A 19,503-nucleotide genomic window follows, 5' to 3' on the forward strand; every position below is an offset into this window, starting at 1 on the left:
TTTTGGCTTTATCTTGTCATTCTTCCGTTGAGTGGCTTGTTGTTGAGTGATTGCTCATTCAGACCGCCTAACAATGCAGACTGGAAAGTCCCTCCCATTGCCAAGTGCCCTCCATTGTTGTCCTTGAGTGCTTCGATTGGGTGTCGTTTCATTTGCGAATGCTGCTTCATAAAGGTGTCTCAGAGATTTGGTCACAGTCACTACGACGCGTGACTCCGACAAAAGCTTTAAAAAAAACAAAACGTGTCGTCCTGAATGTTCGGCATGCTCCAAATTCTAGTAGCAAATTCAGCAAATATTCATTAAAGTGCTGCTCGATCGTGGAGGCTGAAGTGTAACTCTTTAACTTTTCATCACCATCACCACAACCGCTTCCTGTGTCTTCGATATGAAGATGCTTTTAGTGCAGAGACGCATCGCGTGGTTTCGTTCAGAGAATCAGACAAACCTTTTCCGGGCTGACACTTCACATACCTTGTGTGCCTCGCTAGAGGAACTGTTAGCAGGACTCAGGAAGACTCCAGACATGGTGGAGGAGAGGATGGGGGACTGTTGGAGTTACACCAAGGTTGTTTTTGTTTTTGGTTCATCTTTATGATCGTCAGTAAAGATTAGCCGAAGTGTGTGTGTGTGTGTGTGTGTGTGTGTGTGTGTGTGTGCGTGTGCGTGTGCGTGTGTGTTCGTTTCAGATGCAAATGCTCTCTCTTTTTTTTCTCTGTACTGATGAATTTCAAGACGTGACCTGAGCCAACTGGAGGCTCAGTTTTTCCTCACAAGTCAGGAGCAGATCATGAATAATGAGTTCAGCCCCAACAGCTGTATTTGGTTATCAGTAGTGCAGGCTGTCAGGGTCTGTTTGTACGATGAACTACACTACACCCTCCGTTAACAGACCGCACGTAGAGATGTAGTAAGGATTTAAAGAGATAGCTGCAAATTACAATGGCAGTGTCAGTCAGTCACAGACCAGGGGATGTCGCTTCTGAAGGTGTTAAATGTGTGTTTTGGTGCAATGAGAGTAGGTCAGATGCTTCTGTCTGATCAGTGGTTTAGAGTGAACACATTGACCGACATATATATGCCTGATTGATTTGGTTGAGATTAGGCAGATAGACAATATTTCTGCTGCTCCCAATAGAATTTTTTGATTTTATAGTTAGTGAAAATGTGTATAGGCTATTCCTGAATACTAAAATGGGTATTTTTTTGATGCACACTTGAATTCAGCATGCCATCCTGCAATATACAGTACCAGTCAAAAGTTTGGACACACCTTCTCATTCAACTACTTTGAAGAATGTAAAATATAAAACATATTCTGCTTTGTTGAGCATTTGTTTGTTTACCACATAATTACATATGGGTTCCTTCATAGTTTGGATGTCTTCAATATTAATGAAAAACCATTGAATGAGAAGGATGTGGTCAAACTTTTGACTGGTACTGTAAATAACACAATGTCGTCATCTGGTGATTCAATCTTTTAGTATGTTTCTCTTCCTTTTTCCTGTACTCTTGATTCTGTCAGATGGCCATCTCTTTTGTCTCTGAGTGATTTAATCATTCCATCTTCTTTTTTCTTCTTCTGCAGGATCAGTTTGACAACTTGGAGAAGCATACACAGTGGGGGATCGAGTTCGTGGAGAAGTACACCAAATTTGTCAAGGAGAGATCAGAGATTGAAACCAGCTATGCAAAACAAATTAGGTGAGTGCTCCAGCTGATATATGATCCATATTCAGGGTTAAGCGGTAGATGAAGAATCCCACCCTTCTACAGCAGGACTGAAGTGTCCTTGAAACAGGAAACTGAATCCGCATCAGCTTGTTATGTAGCCGACAGTGACCTCTGACCTCCCTCTGGGGGGGGGAAACTGACACGAGAACTCTCATACGGCGGCGAGCAGTGCATCAGCAGTGTTGTATTAATAAGCATATTTGTTTTGTGCACGTGTAGATCTAAATAAACAGGCCTTAGAACGATTTCTATTTCCTCCTCTGTCTTTCTGTCTGCCTCTCTCTCTCTCTCTCTCTCTCTCTCTCTCTCTATCACTCTCTTGTGCATGCACGCTGTCTGCTCTTGCTAGCTTCTGCTTCAGGCGAGAGGAAGTCAGGTTGTGGGGGGATGGGGGTGGAGCTTGTGTTTCCATAGAGACTAGTAGGTATCAGCATTATCAACCCCAGGTCTGACCCAGATTTTCTCTTCTTTCTTTTTTTCCGCCAACCACAAGTGTTGGCCCGCCCCCTCCTATTCTGCCCCGACACACACACACACACACACACACACACACACACACACACACACACACACACACACACACACACACACACACACACACACACACACACACACACACACACACACACACACACAGTGTTTTTGGTGCAGTGATGGGTGCACGAGCAGTCCCTGCACTGAGAGGATCCATCTCTTAAGTCCTCGTGCATCCCAACACAGTAGGAGATACCCCCCGCAAATCCGCAATCCTCATCTTTTAAAGAGGCCCGGCAATATGGCTAATGCTCTAAGTATTGACCCCAACCCCCATTTCATAGTGACCGGGCCAATACCAATCCAGTATTCGCATAGCAACCCCCGGCAACAGATCCTCTACAGACCATACCACTCCTCTTTGAGAGAATTAAGTCAGCTTGAGATAATAGGACTAGCTGTCTGTGTTTGCATGCATGCATTAATCGTACTGCACATCCCTGCACCCAGGACGTTTTCACAACCAGGGACAATCACATATCAAACTTATTGAATTTAGTTTCACCCAAATGGTGCTCCGTTCTTTTTTTCTTCCTACTCATTTGCATCCCGGAAACATTGTCAAAGTTATTCAAAGTAATTGATGTATTAAGAGAAAGTATTCAAGTGCATTCATACCCCTTTTATGGTGCATACATTTCCCTTTTTGAATGTGTATAACTTCTGAATAATTTAAATTTTTATCCAAAATACATTACTGCAAAAGCCTAAATTATTCAGCAGATATTGTGGTCGTCAGGTCGGCTTTTATTGAACTTCAGGCTCCACAGATGGTGCGGATGTTTTCAGTCAATGTGCTTACACAGAGGGCCCGCAGTCAAACTGGGTCTCTTATCTATGCACACACACACACACACACACACACACACACACACACACACACACACACACACACACACACACACACACACACACACACACACACACACACACACACACATGCACATTGGCACATTTGTCAGAAAAAGGCTGAAATGAGGAAATTAGTATATACTGACAGGATAGCCTGAGTCATAGGGTTTTCCTGTGTTTTTAACACACTGTGCTTCTTTGTTGTGGTGCTACTTGGCCATATCTCAGGACTCATTATCCCTTTAGTTCTAAATCTTAGCTCATGAAATCAGGCTTAATCGAACGGGGATGCTTAAACCAAAAGAAACGCCGGGCTGTTTGATCTAATGAAGTAATGGAATTGGCCCTCTGATCCAGTCCTCTTTTCTCTCATCAGTGTTGTCAGGTAGATTTTTTTCCTTCTGTTCTCCTTCCAGACGCAACATGCTTCTACATGTCATAACACGTGACATAACACAAACCATTTCACAGGTCTGGTTTTACAGATGCTGACTTACTGGGACACGAAAGGATTAATCTATTAATAAATAAGTCAACTGAGAGAAAAATAATCGGCAACTATTTGATGATCAATGAACGGTTAAAGTCATTTTTCTCCTTGTCTTATCTGAAAGTCAATTGAGTACCTTTGGGTTTTGTGTTGACTGGACAACATGTGAGGACCTGGGCGCAGAGAAGACATTTTGAAAAAATGTTTTTTATAAAATGATTAATCAAGAATATATATTCAGTAGACCGATAGTGTAAATATTTGCTAGTTTCAGCCCTAATGTTATGAGCATGTTTACAAGAAGTGGATGTAGTCATCGTGACTTCACCTGTTGGTTTGTGGACTGCCGTTATGAAGTTTCAACGTCGCCATCTTTGATAATTGGCCGTCGCCATCTTTATTTTTTGCAACCAATGAACGGAAGTTACCATATTTGGAATACGGAGGAGTGACGTAGAGACGCAGTTTACGGCTCTGGTAGCGGCAGGGACCTGTCCATCACAATAAGCCCGCCCTAAAGCATACTGCACTTTATAGTATGTTTTACTCTAAGTTACTAAATGAACATCATGCTGTATTGAAGAAGATTTAAACTAGCGATTGAGAACATAAACTCATGTTTACAATGTTTGCTGAGTTAATAAAACAAGTGAAAAGTAGGGTCAATTTCTCGTAGACTTCCATACAATCTGAATTATTTTTCAACCTGCTGGTCAGAAGATAGAATGCAAGTTTTAAGACACTGCTTCTACCAAGTGAAGCCAATTCACAAAATGTTGCAGACTGGTTGTGAGTTACACTTGCTGCTTTGAAAATGACCCACAGAACTTGGTGAGTGAGGATAGTCATTATTGATAACTAGCTGAAGGTTCAGCTGTGATCATACAAAGACACTCTTTTTTAAACTAGCATACATACACCGATTGAACGTCTTCCATGGCTATAACACTACTTTGTACCATTTCTATCACCGCTCACACACACACACTGCACTAATCCATGAATAATCCTCTTCCACTGCATCGGTGTAAACATGCACAATGCTCCAGTCTAGTCATTGCAGGGCAATGCATTAATGCCTCCTCCCCCCCACATTCCAGTCTGGCATAATCCATAACACAGTGGGAATAAAGTCCTGCTAACAAAAGAGACTGGGGTTACAGTGTGAACCAGCATGAAGCAGCCATGCGGTATCATCTTCCAGACAGAGACACACACAGACACAATGACACACACGTACACAAACATACATTTGACAGCGGATATTTCATCCCCCTTATTAAGCTGCAACCCTTATTTTAATATTAAGTTTGATAAATACTATGTTGAGGTGAGCAAATACAATCTGACATACGTAATCTGCCTGTGAGTGACTGAATGAGTTGGTGGTTAATAGCTCTATAACTAGAGATGGGGTGAGAAGGACAGGAAGAGAGATAGACAGATATATCTGCCTAGCAACAGTGCAAACACCACCAGGGAGGAGAGGCGAGGTGGGGGATGTGAGCAGAGCGAGACACACATTACATGTAGGTTTTTTTTTTTTTTTTTTTTTTTTGTAACGCGTGTATTATTTATTACAGTAGGAATTTGCACGCCCTTTTTTACAAAATGTACAAGCTGGGGCATAAAGATTCCATCAGTGAATTCAGGGCTGTAGGGCTGTAATGAATAGTTTGAAGCTTCATTCATTACGTTGACATTCAAATTGTATATCAGCATTCAAATGCTGCGGAGATTGTTGGTTTTTTTTCATATCTGTGCATTCATTGCGTGGCGCTTTGGCTCAGAGGGACGATAGGGAAGTCCTCTTAGCACAACAGTGGCGTTTTTTTTATTCGCAGCTCCTACTGTCCCCGCGTCAAAGTGTCCTTGAGTGAGACACGAAATCTCAAGATGCTTCTCGACGCTTTACAGCAGCTCACTGCTCCTAATGTTTAGGACTGTTAAATGCATAGGTCAAATTTCATGCATGTACCTGTATGTATGGCGATTGTAATACAGTTTCTGTTAAAAGACGGTAGTTCTGCACAGTTGCAGGTAAAACATTAGACTATAGTATTATTATAAGTATCAGTGTATTTGTAGAGTAAGATTCCAGTGGTGGCTGAGTATGATTGTTTCAGACTTGCTAGATCCAAACATTTCCAATAACTCCAGAGGTTCCAAAAGTCAAAATTTATTGAAAAAGATAGATGTAATCATTTCCAAAATCCACAAAATGTTTTAATCCAACAAAATATTCTGCTTCAATCCATATTTGTTGGCATTTAGCCTTTCAAAAACAACATTTTCTCTGTGGTCAAAGAAAGGTTTGCTCTCCTGCTTGCTGCACACGAAGGGAGACACACAACTGTAATAACTGGTCGGTCTAGCAGCAATCTAACAGCACCATTAATAACGAAGCAAACTCTAACAAACCTATTCACATTGACTTACAGTAATAATTTTGATTTTTCTTATATTCAATTGTTACAAATTAGCATTGCTTTTATCCTAGCAATTGTCCTAACAAAAAAAATCGAATAAGCAATAGACTGAAATGCGAGACGTAAAATAGGATTAGAAAGTTAGAGTATGACTCTCTGCTGAGTCATTGTTACACTAAGATTCGCTCTGTCTTAGTGAACATGTATACGACTTTTCTTGTTTGTGTCGGCCTGTATTTATGTTTTGTGCACCGCTTTGTTGTTCATTTTTAAATTGAGAACACTGCTCTTTAATTAGACAAAGGATCCTGGAGGCATAAGCACACAATGTGCACCCAAATCCATCAGAGCATAGTGCACGTTATTATGTTCTGTTGACAGAGTCGCCATCAAACGGAGCATCAGCACAGTTAGTTGGTGAGCGTTTAACACTAACATGATGAAACAAACGTGACATGATGCACGGTAACCTGTCAAACAGCACAACGGTTGCCAGGTTGAGACAAAGCCATTGAAAGACCTTCATAACCATAATAAAAGTTGTTATTCAAGGCCTATTCCCAACAATATTAATTCACAGACAGCGTGTACACTGACATTCCCTTTCATCTCTACACAACACCTCATTTTTCCTTCTCCTCCTCCTCACACTGCACTCATCTCGTGCCTCTAACATGCAGCCGGAGTCAAAACAAGGGCAATGGCTGCATATTGAAAAGCACACTTGTTTCTGGTGACTGGTTCTGCATGCATTCTCCTGGGGGGCATGATTCATGACCCGAAGAGATGAAGAGAGGATGTTGTGGAAAGCAGCAGAAAGCACTCTGCTGGATTGAATGGTGTGCTGGATGATCCTTTGGCAGGTCCATGAGGGCAGTGTCAGGGAAAGATAATGGGAATGGTGTACCACCCGTCTGCAGACTGTGTGCTCAAGAAAGATACTGTAAGAAATGTCTGACAAGTCTGAACTCTTTGTCCTCACAGGAATTTATCAAAGAAGTATCAACCCAAGAAGAACTCACGAGAAGAGGATGAGAGCAAGTAAGTTAAAGGGCCCTGCACGTGGAATTGATTGAAGGAATATTTAATATGTTTCGGAAAATATAGTGACATTTTCTTTCTGGCAGAGAATGGATATGACCACATGTATAACGGAGAGTTGATGTTTTTACTGATGTTTCCAGTCTTTATGCTAAGCTAAGCTAACTGCTAGCCTTAGCCTTGTATCTCACCTTATTCTCCGCCAGAAATCAATAAGGGTTTTTCCCCAAAATGCCAAACCATTCCTTTAACATGTTCTTTTTTGAATCATAAATCTGTTCCAAACCAAATCAACACTACTATACTATCATTTCTTAACATGATCACCGTGTTCCCATCGGCCTTTGCAACATGGCAACCACCTTTCCTCTGACATCACTTCCTGTCTCTCACCAGGTACACCTTCTGTCGAGCCTTCCTGACATCCCTGAACGAGTTGAATGACTACGCGGGTCAACACGAGGTCATAGCGGAGAACCTGACGTCTCAAATCATCACCGAGCTTTCACGCTACCTTCAGGAGATCAAGACCGAGAGAAAATCGGTGAGACATATTTTTATATATTCACACGTATTCAATATTGCTAGTTCCTCATCATTTTGGCAGTGCTTTAAATGAAACTTTAGACAGAAGGATACAGATTTTTTTTAAAGGAAAAAAAAGACACACTGGCCTACAAGAAATGAAGTAGCCCATTCCCTCTGCATACTCTACTCTCCATGGACTGAGGTCATCGCTGAGTAAATATAGATACACCCCAAAGGCTCGCCAGAAGTGCAGGACGTGACTGACTGAGTCCTTTTTATGGAACAAAGTCCTCGTCTCTCCATCATTACAGGCTTATTTCTCTCTTTTATAAACCATCTTACAACAGATTGGTGCACCACACACTATTCTTAAATGCTGAAGTCACTTTCGTACTCACCATCATCATAAAGTGATTTGGAAGAGCGGTGGACCTGCTGCACATGATTCATAGATAACAGCGTGGCAGCCATTACAGCCATAGAGTCAGTGGAGGAGCAGAGAGAAAACTACCCAGCTGGGGGAAAAAAAAAAGTACTTTCTGAAAGATCTGTCATGGACTCATGTGTCACGGAAGTCCAGCTGAGGGAACTGGAGTGGAAAACCAAAACCAGAGGGCTGCTCAAAGGCACAGTGACCTTTTTTTTTTTTATAGTATATGTGCACAACTGGTGGTATTCATGTTGCTTTGTTCGCTACCTTAATACAGGAAGCCAGATCAGTTTAGATTTTTAACTTGGTTTTTAGTTGCAGCAAACAAAGAGAGAAAAGGGGATTTCTAGCAAGTCAGAAGGGGAATCATCCACCGCCCCCAGGCCCGTTCTGCTCTTTTGGCTTTGGTTTAGCCTGGCTTGGTTTGGCTTGGCATAGCATCTGTATCTCTAGTGTCCAGATAGAGGGTCCAGGGTCAGGCCCACGCTGTCTTGAGGCTGCAGGATGTCACTCTGACACCTCGCTTCCTCCTCACTTCTCTTAAGTTTTCCGCTATTTTATTTATAAATATGAACAGTTTTCCTCTCCCCCCCTCTCTCCTCATAGTTTGTCATGTGTCTGCCGCTCGTGACTAAACAAAGACAGTGCTGGGGGGGGGGGGGGGGTTTCCCCTTCATAGCATGAACCCAAAACTCAGAGTGTCTTTTTTCTGAACAGAAGATCGTTTCATCTAAAAGTCACTGAGCAAGTAGTTCCTCATTCGTATTCAGAACGCTGTCCTTGTAGGGTAAATGTGGCCCACTTAGCTCTTTTTTTATTCATTTCAGTTTTCATTCAAAGACACACTAGCACCCACATCACTCTCAAGAATGATGGCAAATAACACTAAGTAATTGTCCATGAAACCTTGATGTGGAAATTTTTTGCGGGGGGTGAAGCAAGAATTATTTGTAGCAGAGGGACTGAGGCAAACTGAGGATAAACAGGAGGCTGGAATCCAGAGAACTGGTGTGCAGTGAACCAGGCTTTTATGCAGCAGAGAGTGTAGGTGGCTTGATTGCAGATGAGCAGCAGATGTGGGGGCTTGAGTGGCAGCCGATCAGGAAGCCACGCCCAGCTCCAGACAACACAAACAGGAACATACAAACACAAAGGGAGAACATGATGGGGAAGGTTTTGAAAAGGCCACTAAGCTAAAAGTCCCAATCTACAAAGAAAAAGATCTTCATCAAAATTGACCTTTGTTTTTCACCAAACAACATTGAGGGTTTCATAGTAAGTCAGTTTGAAACCAAAACAAGTGAAATGTGTTTGTAAAGCAGTTATTACCCATGCATTTCCCAGCTTCCGCATCATTCTTTTCTCTGGTATCACTCACATGAATTTCTAAGCTCCACTCTGTGTTTTTCATCCGTTCATCTCTTTTTTCTTTTTTTTTTCTATTTGCGTCTATGTCAGACAAAGCTATGCGGGCCGACCCAGACAGTGGGATTAGAGGAGGGTCAGGTCCCGCCTTTCCTGGGTTTATGGAGAGTTTATTGGACAGGTAAAATCCCCACTACAAAACCTGAAGGAGAGAGAAAAATAATACCTCATTAGTTCCTCACGTGGGGTTGTTTTGTAACTCTACCCACCTCCCCCTTCTCCGTTTCCCTGAGTGAACCTCTCGCTAAGCTCGGCATGGGGTGGCACAGGAGGTGAGGCCAAGAATGTTTTCTTGAAGGGTTTGACTTGAGAGCAGATACAGTCGTTTTTTTTTGGTTTTTTTTACAAAAGTTGAACCTGCTTTTATTAGGTCATATCACTCCTTTTATCTTATTTATGCAAACATATTTCTTTCATTAGCTGTGAATCATAAAAGGCACAGGAAGAAATCTCAAAATATACCAGGATCTCAGTGAGAAGCCATCGTATTCGCCGGGCACTGCTTGTTTATGGTCTAATAGTATAGTAGGCAATGATGAAGAGCAGTCAGGGGTTAATGTGGGATGAAGAGCCTAAGTCTCGCTGGACTGTGATTGTGCTGAGGAATCATAGTGAGGTGTTCGGTCAGCAAACTGCTGTCCTCACCAGCACTCTGATCACAGGGCTTAGGTATCCTCTCTAATGAGGACTGACGAAGACCCTTAAAGACCCAGCAAGACCTCCAGAGACTTCCCGTTTACTGTAACACTTAGAAATAACTAACTAATGCACATACCGACTAGGCAAGAATATGGTGATATGATACGTATAATGATACAGGGGTTACCATTCAATATATTGCGATACTGTAACTTTTTTTTGTATGAAATCAGAACAATGGTCCCAATTTTGTCCAAGTAACATTCTTCATCACAGCACTACTTTTTGTACAATCTGAGCCGCTTTCTAACTATTAATGAACACTCAAGTGTATCCATGTTTTCTAATATCGACATGTGTTAATGAAGTCCCCCGGAGGATTAGTACAGTGTGTGCTCTTTTCAGTCCACTTGCACCATCAGCACATGATTATATCTCTCAGTGTTTGGGGGGGGGTTTATCTGTCTTATCCTGCTGCGATGTGACATGTTCAACCAGCTAGAAACATAAAAGAATACATCTTCAGCTGGCAGAGCGAGTGCTCAGCTGAAAACTATAATACGCTATAAAACATCTTGAGGTGGTTTTGGCAGAAGATACTGTCCTCATTTATCTTTTAGGAGGCAGAGAGGAGAGCTTCAACCACAATGGAAGAACAGTGTGTCTCTCTGGAGTGACCTCACGTGCCTTCCGGTGTTGAGCGGAAAGACAAATAGAAAAGCCGAGAAGGAGAATTGATCTAGGATCTTGCCATAGCTGCTGCACGCACATATCGATCCAGAATACTTTGGTATAGAGTAGCTCTCTCTAATGGTCTAAACGTGAGGGGAAAAGTCAGTGGAGCGCTCATGAGGTTTAATCATCTCTCAGGTCTGTAGATCTTGTATGACTCGTGGTTATTTCTAGTACCCGATGATTATATGAGTGTTGACAACTGTACAGGACTGCAGGTGCACATTCCTATGAACCAAGTCACGGCAATGAATGCAAACAGATCAGTCAGAGCTCTTGTGTGTGAGCACAGATGCACATGTGCTCCTCCTCACACGAGTAGACTCCAAAGTGCAAATGCAGTGCTGGGAGTGACGTTTTTAGTCAGGGTTATTTCTCAGACAGCAGAGGATGTTTGTGGATTATCCTGTCTTTCAGCTCTTTTCTTTGTTTTTGCCTTAACATATTTGACATAGTTTGTGAATGTATATGTGGAAGGGACAGCTTGTGAGTCACACAGAGCTGCATGTCACACACACACACACACACACACACACACACCCATCAGCTCAGTCTTGTACAGGGTTGATACAAGAAAGTAGTGCCTGTCTACTTAAGGCCGGCAGTAGATAGAAGCTGCTGTAACTCATACTTTAGACACCATAATGCACACCTGTAAAAAATAGACTATTTCAAATGGAATTGTATCGATTGAGTTGACTGGCTTCGTTTTTTTCATCTTTACATTTTTTAAATAGATGTTTGCCACTATATTATTGCTCTGAATCCCGTATTTAGAACATTTATGTTAACATTAAACCTGCTGATTTAATGTGCTTTGGTGGTTGATAATCATATTTTCCACTGCTTCTGTCTTTCGGTTAATGTATCAATGTGGTTAAAGGTTTGTTGTCCAGGTTAAGAATCTGTCCAGCTTTGTTACTCTGTCGCTGTGTCCGGGTAACTGAGAGTGGCAGCTTCAGGTCAGCGACCTGTTGAAGTGTCCCAGATGTCCCTGACAGTGCCAGCAGTCACATGCTGTTACTGAGAAGGACGTGTGGGAGAAAGACAGGTCGAGTCCACTCTCTCTTACGGTGAACATGAGGACTGAGTGAACCGGGGGGGAGTATCTCTGCAGAGTATATAATTTAAACACAGAGAGGCTGACTCTGCAGAACATCTGCAACAGCGTCCCAGATGGCTGTTAGTCACTAACGATGATGCACTCTCTTTTATGGTGTTTGAAAGTGAATGAGCTCGTGTTTCTTGTTTTTGATCTGTAGATCTCCATCCTCCAGCAGGAATCTCGTGGTGCTGATCAAACTGTTTGGAGAACGGTGTCAGCGTAGTTTGTTTATCTGCGGAATGATGGAGGATATGTTTATGCAGACAAGCAGGAGATGCTGGATATTTTTTTCAGATATGTTGCTATGGATACAAATGTTTGGTCGAAAGAATGCTCCACAGTAACGATGTCACGCAGTCTTGTGCTGCGTGCTTTGAAAAGGCTTCATTGTATCTCCGTAGTATCTTATCATAAGACATACTTTCATAACTGAACAAGATTCTTTTCATCGAATGGGAATTTGAAGGTCAGGGTCGTCACAGCGGTTGGAAAAAAACCCAAAATGCTTGATTATACCATCAGACACAACGTCCCGTTTTCTGTAAGAGCTGAAATACTTCCTCAGAAACACTGGAGCACTTCCTTATTTTACTCAGCTTCCCTCGAAACCTTAGGATATGAGAAGTGTGACTATTTGAGGTAAACCAGGGCACATTCTCACTACTCCCATGTCCATTAGTATTCAGGTGGGATTAACCTTTATGCAGCCTCCTACATCAGTCTTAATTTCACATCTCTTGCTTGTGTGTTTGAGTTATTCCCCCTTAGAAACGAGGACTTTCTTGTACTTCTTTTGCGCTGAAATGCATGCAAAGTGCAACTTTCTGTTCTCTGCAATGGCCTGGTCCTTTATTGAATAGCAGCATCGATATTCAGCTCAGCTACTGACCCAAGCTTCCGCAGTCAGCGTAACCAGGGGAAACCTCATTGATAGTCAAGTCTCAATGTCATCATCATTTTAATTTGTTTCTTTGGGGAGTGTTTTTTAGCAGATTAACGTGACCACAGGCGATGGAGGAATTATGTGTGTGCTTTTTAGGTCATCACAACTTAATTTCAAAAAAAGGTTTACAATTGGAGTTTCCAGGGGGGGTCTGGCTGTGATCCACACAGGGAGCTGTAGAGAGATGTGCTCTGCCTCCGGGCCAAGTGCTCTGGTCTCCTAGAGCGACAGAGGCCAAGCGAGGCCTTTAACAAAAACATCGTATGTGCTATGTGTTCAGACAATCAGCTGCCTTATAGCCTTGTCTAATATGCAAAACTTACCTGTCTGTCTACCCCTAGATTACAATATCTGGCTTCTATGTTCCCGATATTTTTATTTTTTTTTATCCCTCTGGTCATTCATATACTTAATTGAAGCATATATCAAGTGGAGATGTTTGTTCAGAGGCAGGAAGACAGAGGAGTTTATCAGTATGACAGTATTTAACCAAAGAGCTAAATGCTCACAATTACAATGTTCCACATGCTGATGTTAAACAGGTATACTATTTAACATTCTCACCATCTTATTTTTGTGTGCTAACTTTTGCTAAGTTGCTCTTAAAACAGAGTAAAGCTGAGGCTGATGGGGTCGTCATTTGTTTTGCAGGCATTTGGTAAAATAAATGATGTATTGGCTAATTTAAATTTTGACCTGATGGTGGGGCTAACAGAAAAGTCAGGGGGTCAACAAGTTGCAAGTGATTACAATTCATCCTGATTGATGCCTGTACCAAATTTGATGGGAATATGTTCGATAGTTGTTGATAAATATTAGTTGTTCATTGCCTTTTTGGACTAAATACACTTTCTTGCATCTTGCAAATCTCTTCTGTTTGGATATACCTTGTTTAAGAATTTTGAAGATTTCATTCAAGTCTTAATGATTCATTCAAATACTTCATTAAAGTAGTGCACCTTCTATGCACGCATAGAGCCCTAGCAGAAGGCACAGAGGACAGTTATTGGTTCCTCGGTTGTCAATGTTACTTGATTTACAGTATATTTGACCTTTTTTATTTTTTTCTTGGAATATCCACTTAGTACATGGCCTTTATTCAGTTGATTTTTTTGTATTTGTGCTGAATGTATGGTGACATTGTAACACTGTTCTTTCTTGATGCACCTGTGTTGCACTGATGTGGCTGCTCTTTAATCAAATCGACCTGAAGCCATTCTCTATGATGGAGCTTGTATAAATCTCTGAGAGTTAAGCCTGTGGATTGTATGGTCATAATTTGTAATGTAGCTAAAATATAATATCTATTTGAATTTGCCCTACTTTCTCAGCTTACATTAATACTTCCCTGACACAGTGTGAGTAATATTCATAGTGTTTAATGGTATGGTTGAGACTCTCATTCCGACTGCTTCTAATTTATTATCCCTACTATGTCAAGGTCACCTGCTTTCAAATCTCTTAAACTTGTGAATAGGATGATAATATCTCAATTTTTTTCCCCCCTTCCCCATCTCTTTTGACAGCACTTCCATGATGGCCGTAAGGCACAGCAGCACATTGAGAGCTCGTGGAAACAGCTGGAAGCAGTAAGTGACCCCATTAATGTGCAGTACCACAACTGCACACCAGAACAGTTATGATTGAGCAGAGTTGGTACAATGATTCAAGAGAGACAAAACTAGAACTGTAAACTAAATATTTGTTTTAATTACTTTAAACACCAAGAAATTAGCAATTATAAATAATTATAATGATAAAAATGAGAAGCTTGATAACGGTACCTGAATGTTTTCTAAATTGCTATTTGGTAATAAAAAGACATGAGAAGCTAAAGGTTCGATAAGAGATATCTGGATTCATTAGCTCCAATCATAAACAAATGCGGGTATTTTTCCCAAAGTTAAACCATTTTTCAGAACCCAACCTTATTCATGACATGTTATATTTTTCTATATTTAATGTTTTATATACATAGACCAAAGAGAGAAAATCACTCAAGGCTGTACAATTAGTCATCAGCAGCCTTATGATCAATAAACACATGCTTTAACCGACGCTTAAGAAGGAGCAGTGTGACTATAAAGGACATCATCACCAAATGCTAAGTGAGAACTTACAGTGGATGGCAAACAGTCTGTTTCTAACTAAAGAAAAATAAATATCAGTAAAGGGCCGTGTACAGAGCCCTGAGGGACCTCATGTTCAGTCTTAACCATGAACCTCATGCAATGTGCCATTTATTTGACTCAAAATGGAGACTGGGCAACGGTTATAAGCGTGGGATGAATATACAAGACAGCGTCTCACACCAAGATGGAATTATGATACATAATGGTGGTTTAAAGCTTATTGATGCGTAATTTCACAATTTGTATTGTTCTTTCCAGGTGGGCTGATCTACCACAAATTAGTCTGTTAACAATCAGACAGGCAGTAAATACTGAAGTAGAAAAATAGAGCTATAAATTCAAAATCTAGTAATCTAATAATTTAAATTCTGTGCAGGTTTTTCTATTAATTCTGTTTGAAGCGGATATTTCTGCATAGTTGCAGATAAAGATTAAGTTAGACTTATTCTATTAGTATTGCACTATTGGTCGAGTTAGAATTATAACTCCAGCGCGTGAAAAAAGTAGAAGTGATCATTTCCCAAATTCACAAAATGCTTTAATCTAACGAGAATTAACAGTCGATCCTCAATAGAAGCCTTGAATGGGGGAAAAAAGGCATTTGCTACAGCCCTAAAGTAGAACTAGAAATAGAAATGTTTCCCATGTGTGTCCTTTGAGTTGTCAGTAACATTGATTTAGAATACTCTATACTTCCAATCGTTGTTAAAGCCCTCGATAAAATCATATCCAGGGATGTCGGTTTCATTTGTTTAAGTGAAGCAGCTGAAAGAGAGATTGCACAGAGCACCACTTCTTATCTCTGCCTGGCCCCTTTGACGGGGGAGAGAGAGAAAGAGTGCCAGAGATATGCATAACTGCCTTGTCCTCCTCAAACTTCGCTGTGCGTTCAATGATCCCATTGTGTGCGAGGCAGATAGGCATAGTTCAGAGTGCACGCTGGCTCAACAAACACCGATTGTTCACTTGGAGGGGTCGAAAGAGGGTTGAATGAATGCTTGTTTTTCCTGTACACAAATGGCCACTATGAACATTTGTTTAATCCGCAGGCTGCAGATTTTTAGACCCCATGGCTGTGTCCATGGCATGAACTGCCCTCTGTCACACACAATGCTCATTACTACGCTTATTTAAAAAGGTCAAGTTATAGAGTGTTTCCTGCTACAGCTAATGGCAGGAAATTACTGAAATTATGTCCGTGATCATATTAAATTTGCGTGTTTTTTTTGTGTGTTTTTCAGTGTAAAAGAAGGTTTGAGAGGGACTGCAAAGAGGCAGACAGAGCACAGCAATACTTTGAGAGGATGGATGCTGACATTAACGTGACTAAGGCTGACGTGGAAAAGGTATGTGTCATCGCGCTCCCGTGCATCAAACCACCAATCACGCAAGCTTGTCCTATACCCCCCATGCTTAACACAGTTGCCTGGCCTTCCTCGACCTCCCACTTTGCACCCTCCCCAATTCTCTCACCATTTACTTTTAACATTCCCCCCCACTTCCATACAACCCCCCAAAAAGCCCTGACTCCTCATTCGACTGAGCTTGAAAGGCAGCCAAAGATTGTGAGTGACCATGAGTTTGATGCCGGGGACTGTGTGTAAAAGCTGGCATTGTCTCAGCAGCACAGTGATCTGCTGCTACACAAAGCTGATAGCAGCACTGAGTCCTCATTATCACTGTAGAGCAGATACCAAACACTCTGGTGGCCTGTATGGGCCTCAGCAACAGAGAGGACTGTGTCCACTGTGGTGCGTGTGTGTGTTTATGTGTGTGTTACACATATATATATATATATATATATATATATATATTTTTAACAGTGAAGAATCTAAACATGTAGTTTGGTCTTTCTGTGATAATACGTACAACACATGCAGCGATCGTCTGATTCTCAGGACTTAAAGACACACAGCCCCCCCCCCCCAGGCCTGCAGCTGATGTCATTTCCTGTTGTCATAACCAATTAAAAGAGCCCTCAAAAATCGTTCAGCCACATGGCTCCCACGCCCGCAAGGCATCATGGGTCAGCAGCGCGTGCTCTAGCTGCTTCGTCAGCTGTTGGAGCAGAGCTCAGAGTCAGAGTTGACACAGTTCAGACCCGATTATTATGCAAATTCAGGCAGGAATAAAGAGCCTTTCTGCGCTCCGGACATACAGCCAAAGAGCTACAATAGGCTTAGGCTAACACTGAACTCAGCTGGTAAGACCCGGCACAGCAGCTCAAGAAACTAGTTGTGTAACAAGAGTGGTGTTGTATCTGATTACAGTTATTTCATTTATTGAAGCATGAAAGACTCACACATCACACAACATTCAGTGGTTTAGTTCGTATCAGTGTTTTGTGTAAAGGGATCATTTAAACAGCTCTTTATTATGCAAAATTTAGCAAAACGTACCCCACTCGACCATAAAGGATTGCTTGTTTGTATTATTTACATTTCTGCTGACCGTTTTCTATTGACTTTTAGTTTCCATTCATGCCTCGGAAATCAAACTTCCGTTCCATCTCTACTCTAGGGCTTTAAGAAAATATTGATCTGTTTTAGTATTGAGATTTTTCGTTTTGTTTTACTGTTTATATTCCCCAGAACTATGTTGATTTTTAAATAATAGTTTACATGTAAAATGTTGTGGCAGACAGTGGTTCATGTCGCGTTGTGTTTGAACCCTGACTGTAAGAAAGCAGTGTTGTAATTGATCTTCTGGCTTTCGTAAGATGGTGAATGCAGTTGAGCCTCCTGTTTATACTATAACGGTTTTTCCTGAGATTAGATTAGAGAAAAATCTGAACATATCTCCTTACTTATCGCAATATCGGAAGGCCAGATTATTGCCATTACACACGATACGATACTGACTATTAAGCAAGAAAGTACTAAATTAAACATTTTTCCGTTTTCGTTGTTTTTAAAAAAAAAAAAAATCATAAAGTAATTTATGATTTATATAAAACTGAAGTTTATTTGGGAAGCTTTTAAAGACTCTCAAGTCCACTCTTCCAAACTTCTCTGATGCAGGTGATGATGTTATTATGATGCCATCTGAATGCCCATAATTATAAGAATAAGACCCAGGTTGCGTTTGGAGTGTATAGTTACTAGTTCACTTCTATCATTACACGTTTTTTTGTTGTAAGAAACCGATTTGGTCATTACACTAAGGCCCAGAAAGACAGACCATGTATCACAGTGTGTCATTTTCTTTGCAGAGGCATATTCCTCTCATTATTTTGAGGGCCTCTGAGTATTTATCACTGGAAGGAACGACACGTCACACCCTCAGACTAGTTTATTATGGCGTCATAGTAAGTGAATAGGTCTGGGTCGGACAGAACAGATGAGTGAAAGGCATGGTACACATGTCTGTTGTAAGCTGTGTTGTGTGAAGCTAAAAAGGCCAATCTAGGATCTGAAAGTTGAAGGAACAAACTTTCTCAGTCGCCTGTCAGTAACAATAAAAGAACATTTAAATAGATATATCTCCAGGAGTTGCTCTTGTCGGTGAATTCCCCGTAATGCCTAAAAGCTGCTGTTTGTTGAGCTGAGGTATTGTGGTTTTTTATCTGCAGCTGGAGAGAAAACCTCTTAACTGTTCCCACTCCTCCTTCCAGCACACAAATCCCTCAATTTGGGGTTTGGATTGACAGCCCAGATATCCACAAAGGCTGTTAACAGTTCTTTAAAAAGGAACCCCGGCTCTCACGCACGCTTAGACTTCCCTGTCGTGGAGATCCTCATCGGTCATAAAGCCTTCTGAAAAATAAAACAGTGCCCTCCTCTCCACTTCTGTTCTGCCGTAATAATACTAGTAGAGTGTGGTTTACAGTTCCATAATTTTAGTTGTGACTGTATTTGCTTACCCACATACCACCTTCCTCTTTTGAGTGATGACACGCCCTGGTGGTCCAGGAAGTGCCTCTATGGCAACTTCTTGTTTAGCTGGAAACGGTTAACAATCCTTTTTTGTTTTTGTTTGTGTGTGTTTGTAAATCTATTTTATGCAATGCCTTGAAGCGAAGTTCCCACAAGGTAGGTCCGGAGAGCCCGTTATATCTGTGGGAACACACACTGTCTCGACTCGTGTCCCGACACACACACACACACACACACATGCTCTCCCGTGCAGTCTGACACACACAGACCTCGACCGGGTCACTGTTAACTCGCCCTGTCCTGTCTGACTGTGGTCTGCACCCCCGTACAGTGGCTTGTCTCGCTGTCTTCTGCTGAACACTTTATGTGTGCGTGATTCAAATACAAAAATTCAAATTAGAGAAATGCTGAACATGTTGCGTAAGGCCGCAGTTTTCATAACTTTTATTCAAATCTTCATCGACGGATATATATTCATACAGATACGGATGGAAATTTATGTAGAGATGCTTCAGATGCCACAGAGATGTGAGTAATAGAAAAGAAACTCAGGTAATTTCCAGAATATGACTGCAGGATGTGATCTTTCTGCAAGTTTCGTTTTTCTGCCA

At 41.4% G+C, this 19,503-nt stretch overlaps 1 protein-coding gene across 1 annotated transcript in view; it reads left to right on the forward strand.

Annotated features, from left to right (window-relative positions):
• Positions 1-19,503, forward strand: part of LOC129101995 (formin-binding protein 1) — a 57,082-nt gene that overhangs the window by 18,209 nt on the left and 19,370 nt on the right. Inside the window, 5 exon segments of the mRNA XM_054611896.1 lie at positions 1,592-1,707; positions 7,027-7,083; positions 7,480-7,627; positions 14,412-14,474; positions 16,259-16,363. Of these exon segments, the coding sequence (XP_054467871.1) occupies positions 1,592-1,707; positions 7,027-7,083; positions 7,480-7,627; positions 14,412-14,474; positions 16,259-16,363 (489 nt within the window).

The sequence above is a fragment of the Anoplopoma fimbria genome, chromosome 14, assembly GCF_027596085.1.
Source record: "Anoplopoma fimbria isolate UVic2021 breed Golden Eagle Sablefish chromosome 14, Afim_UVic_2022, whole genome shotgun sequence".
NCBI lineage: Eukaryota > Metazoa > Chordata > Actinopteri > Perciformes > Anoplopomatidae > Anoplopoma > Anoplopoma fimbria.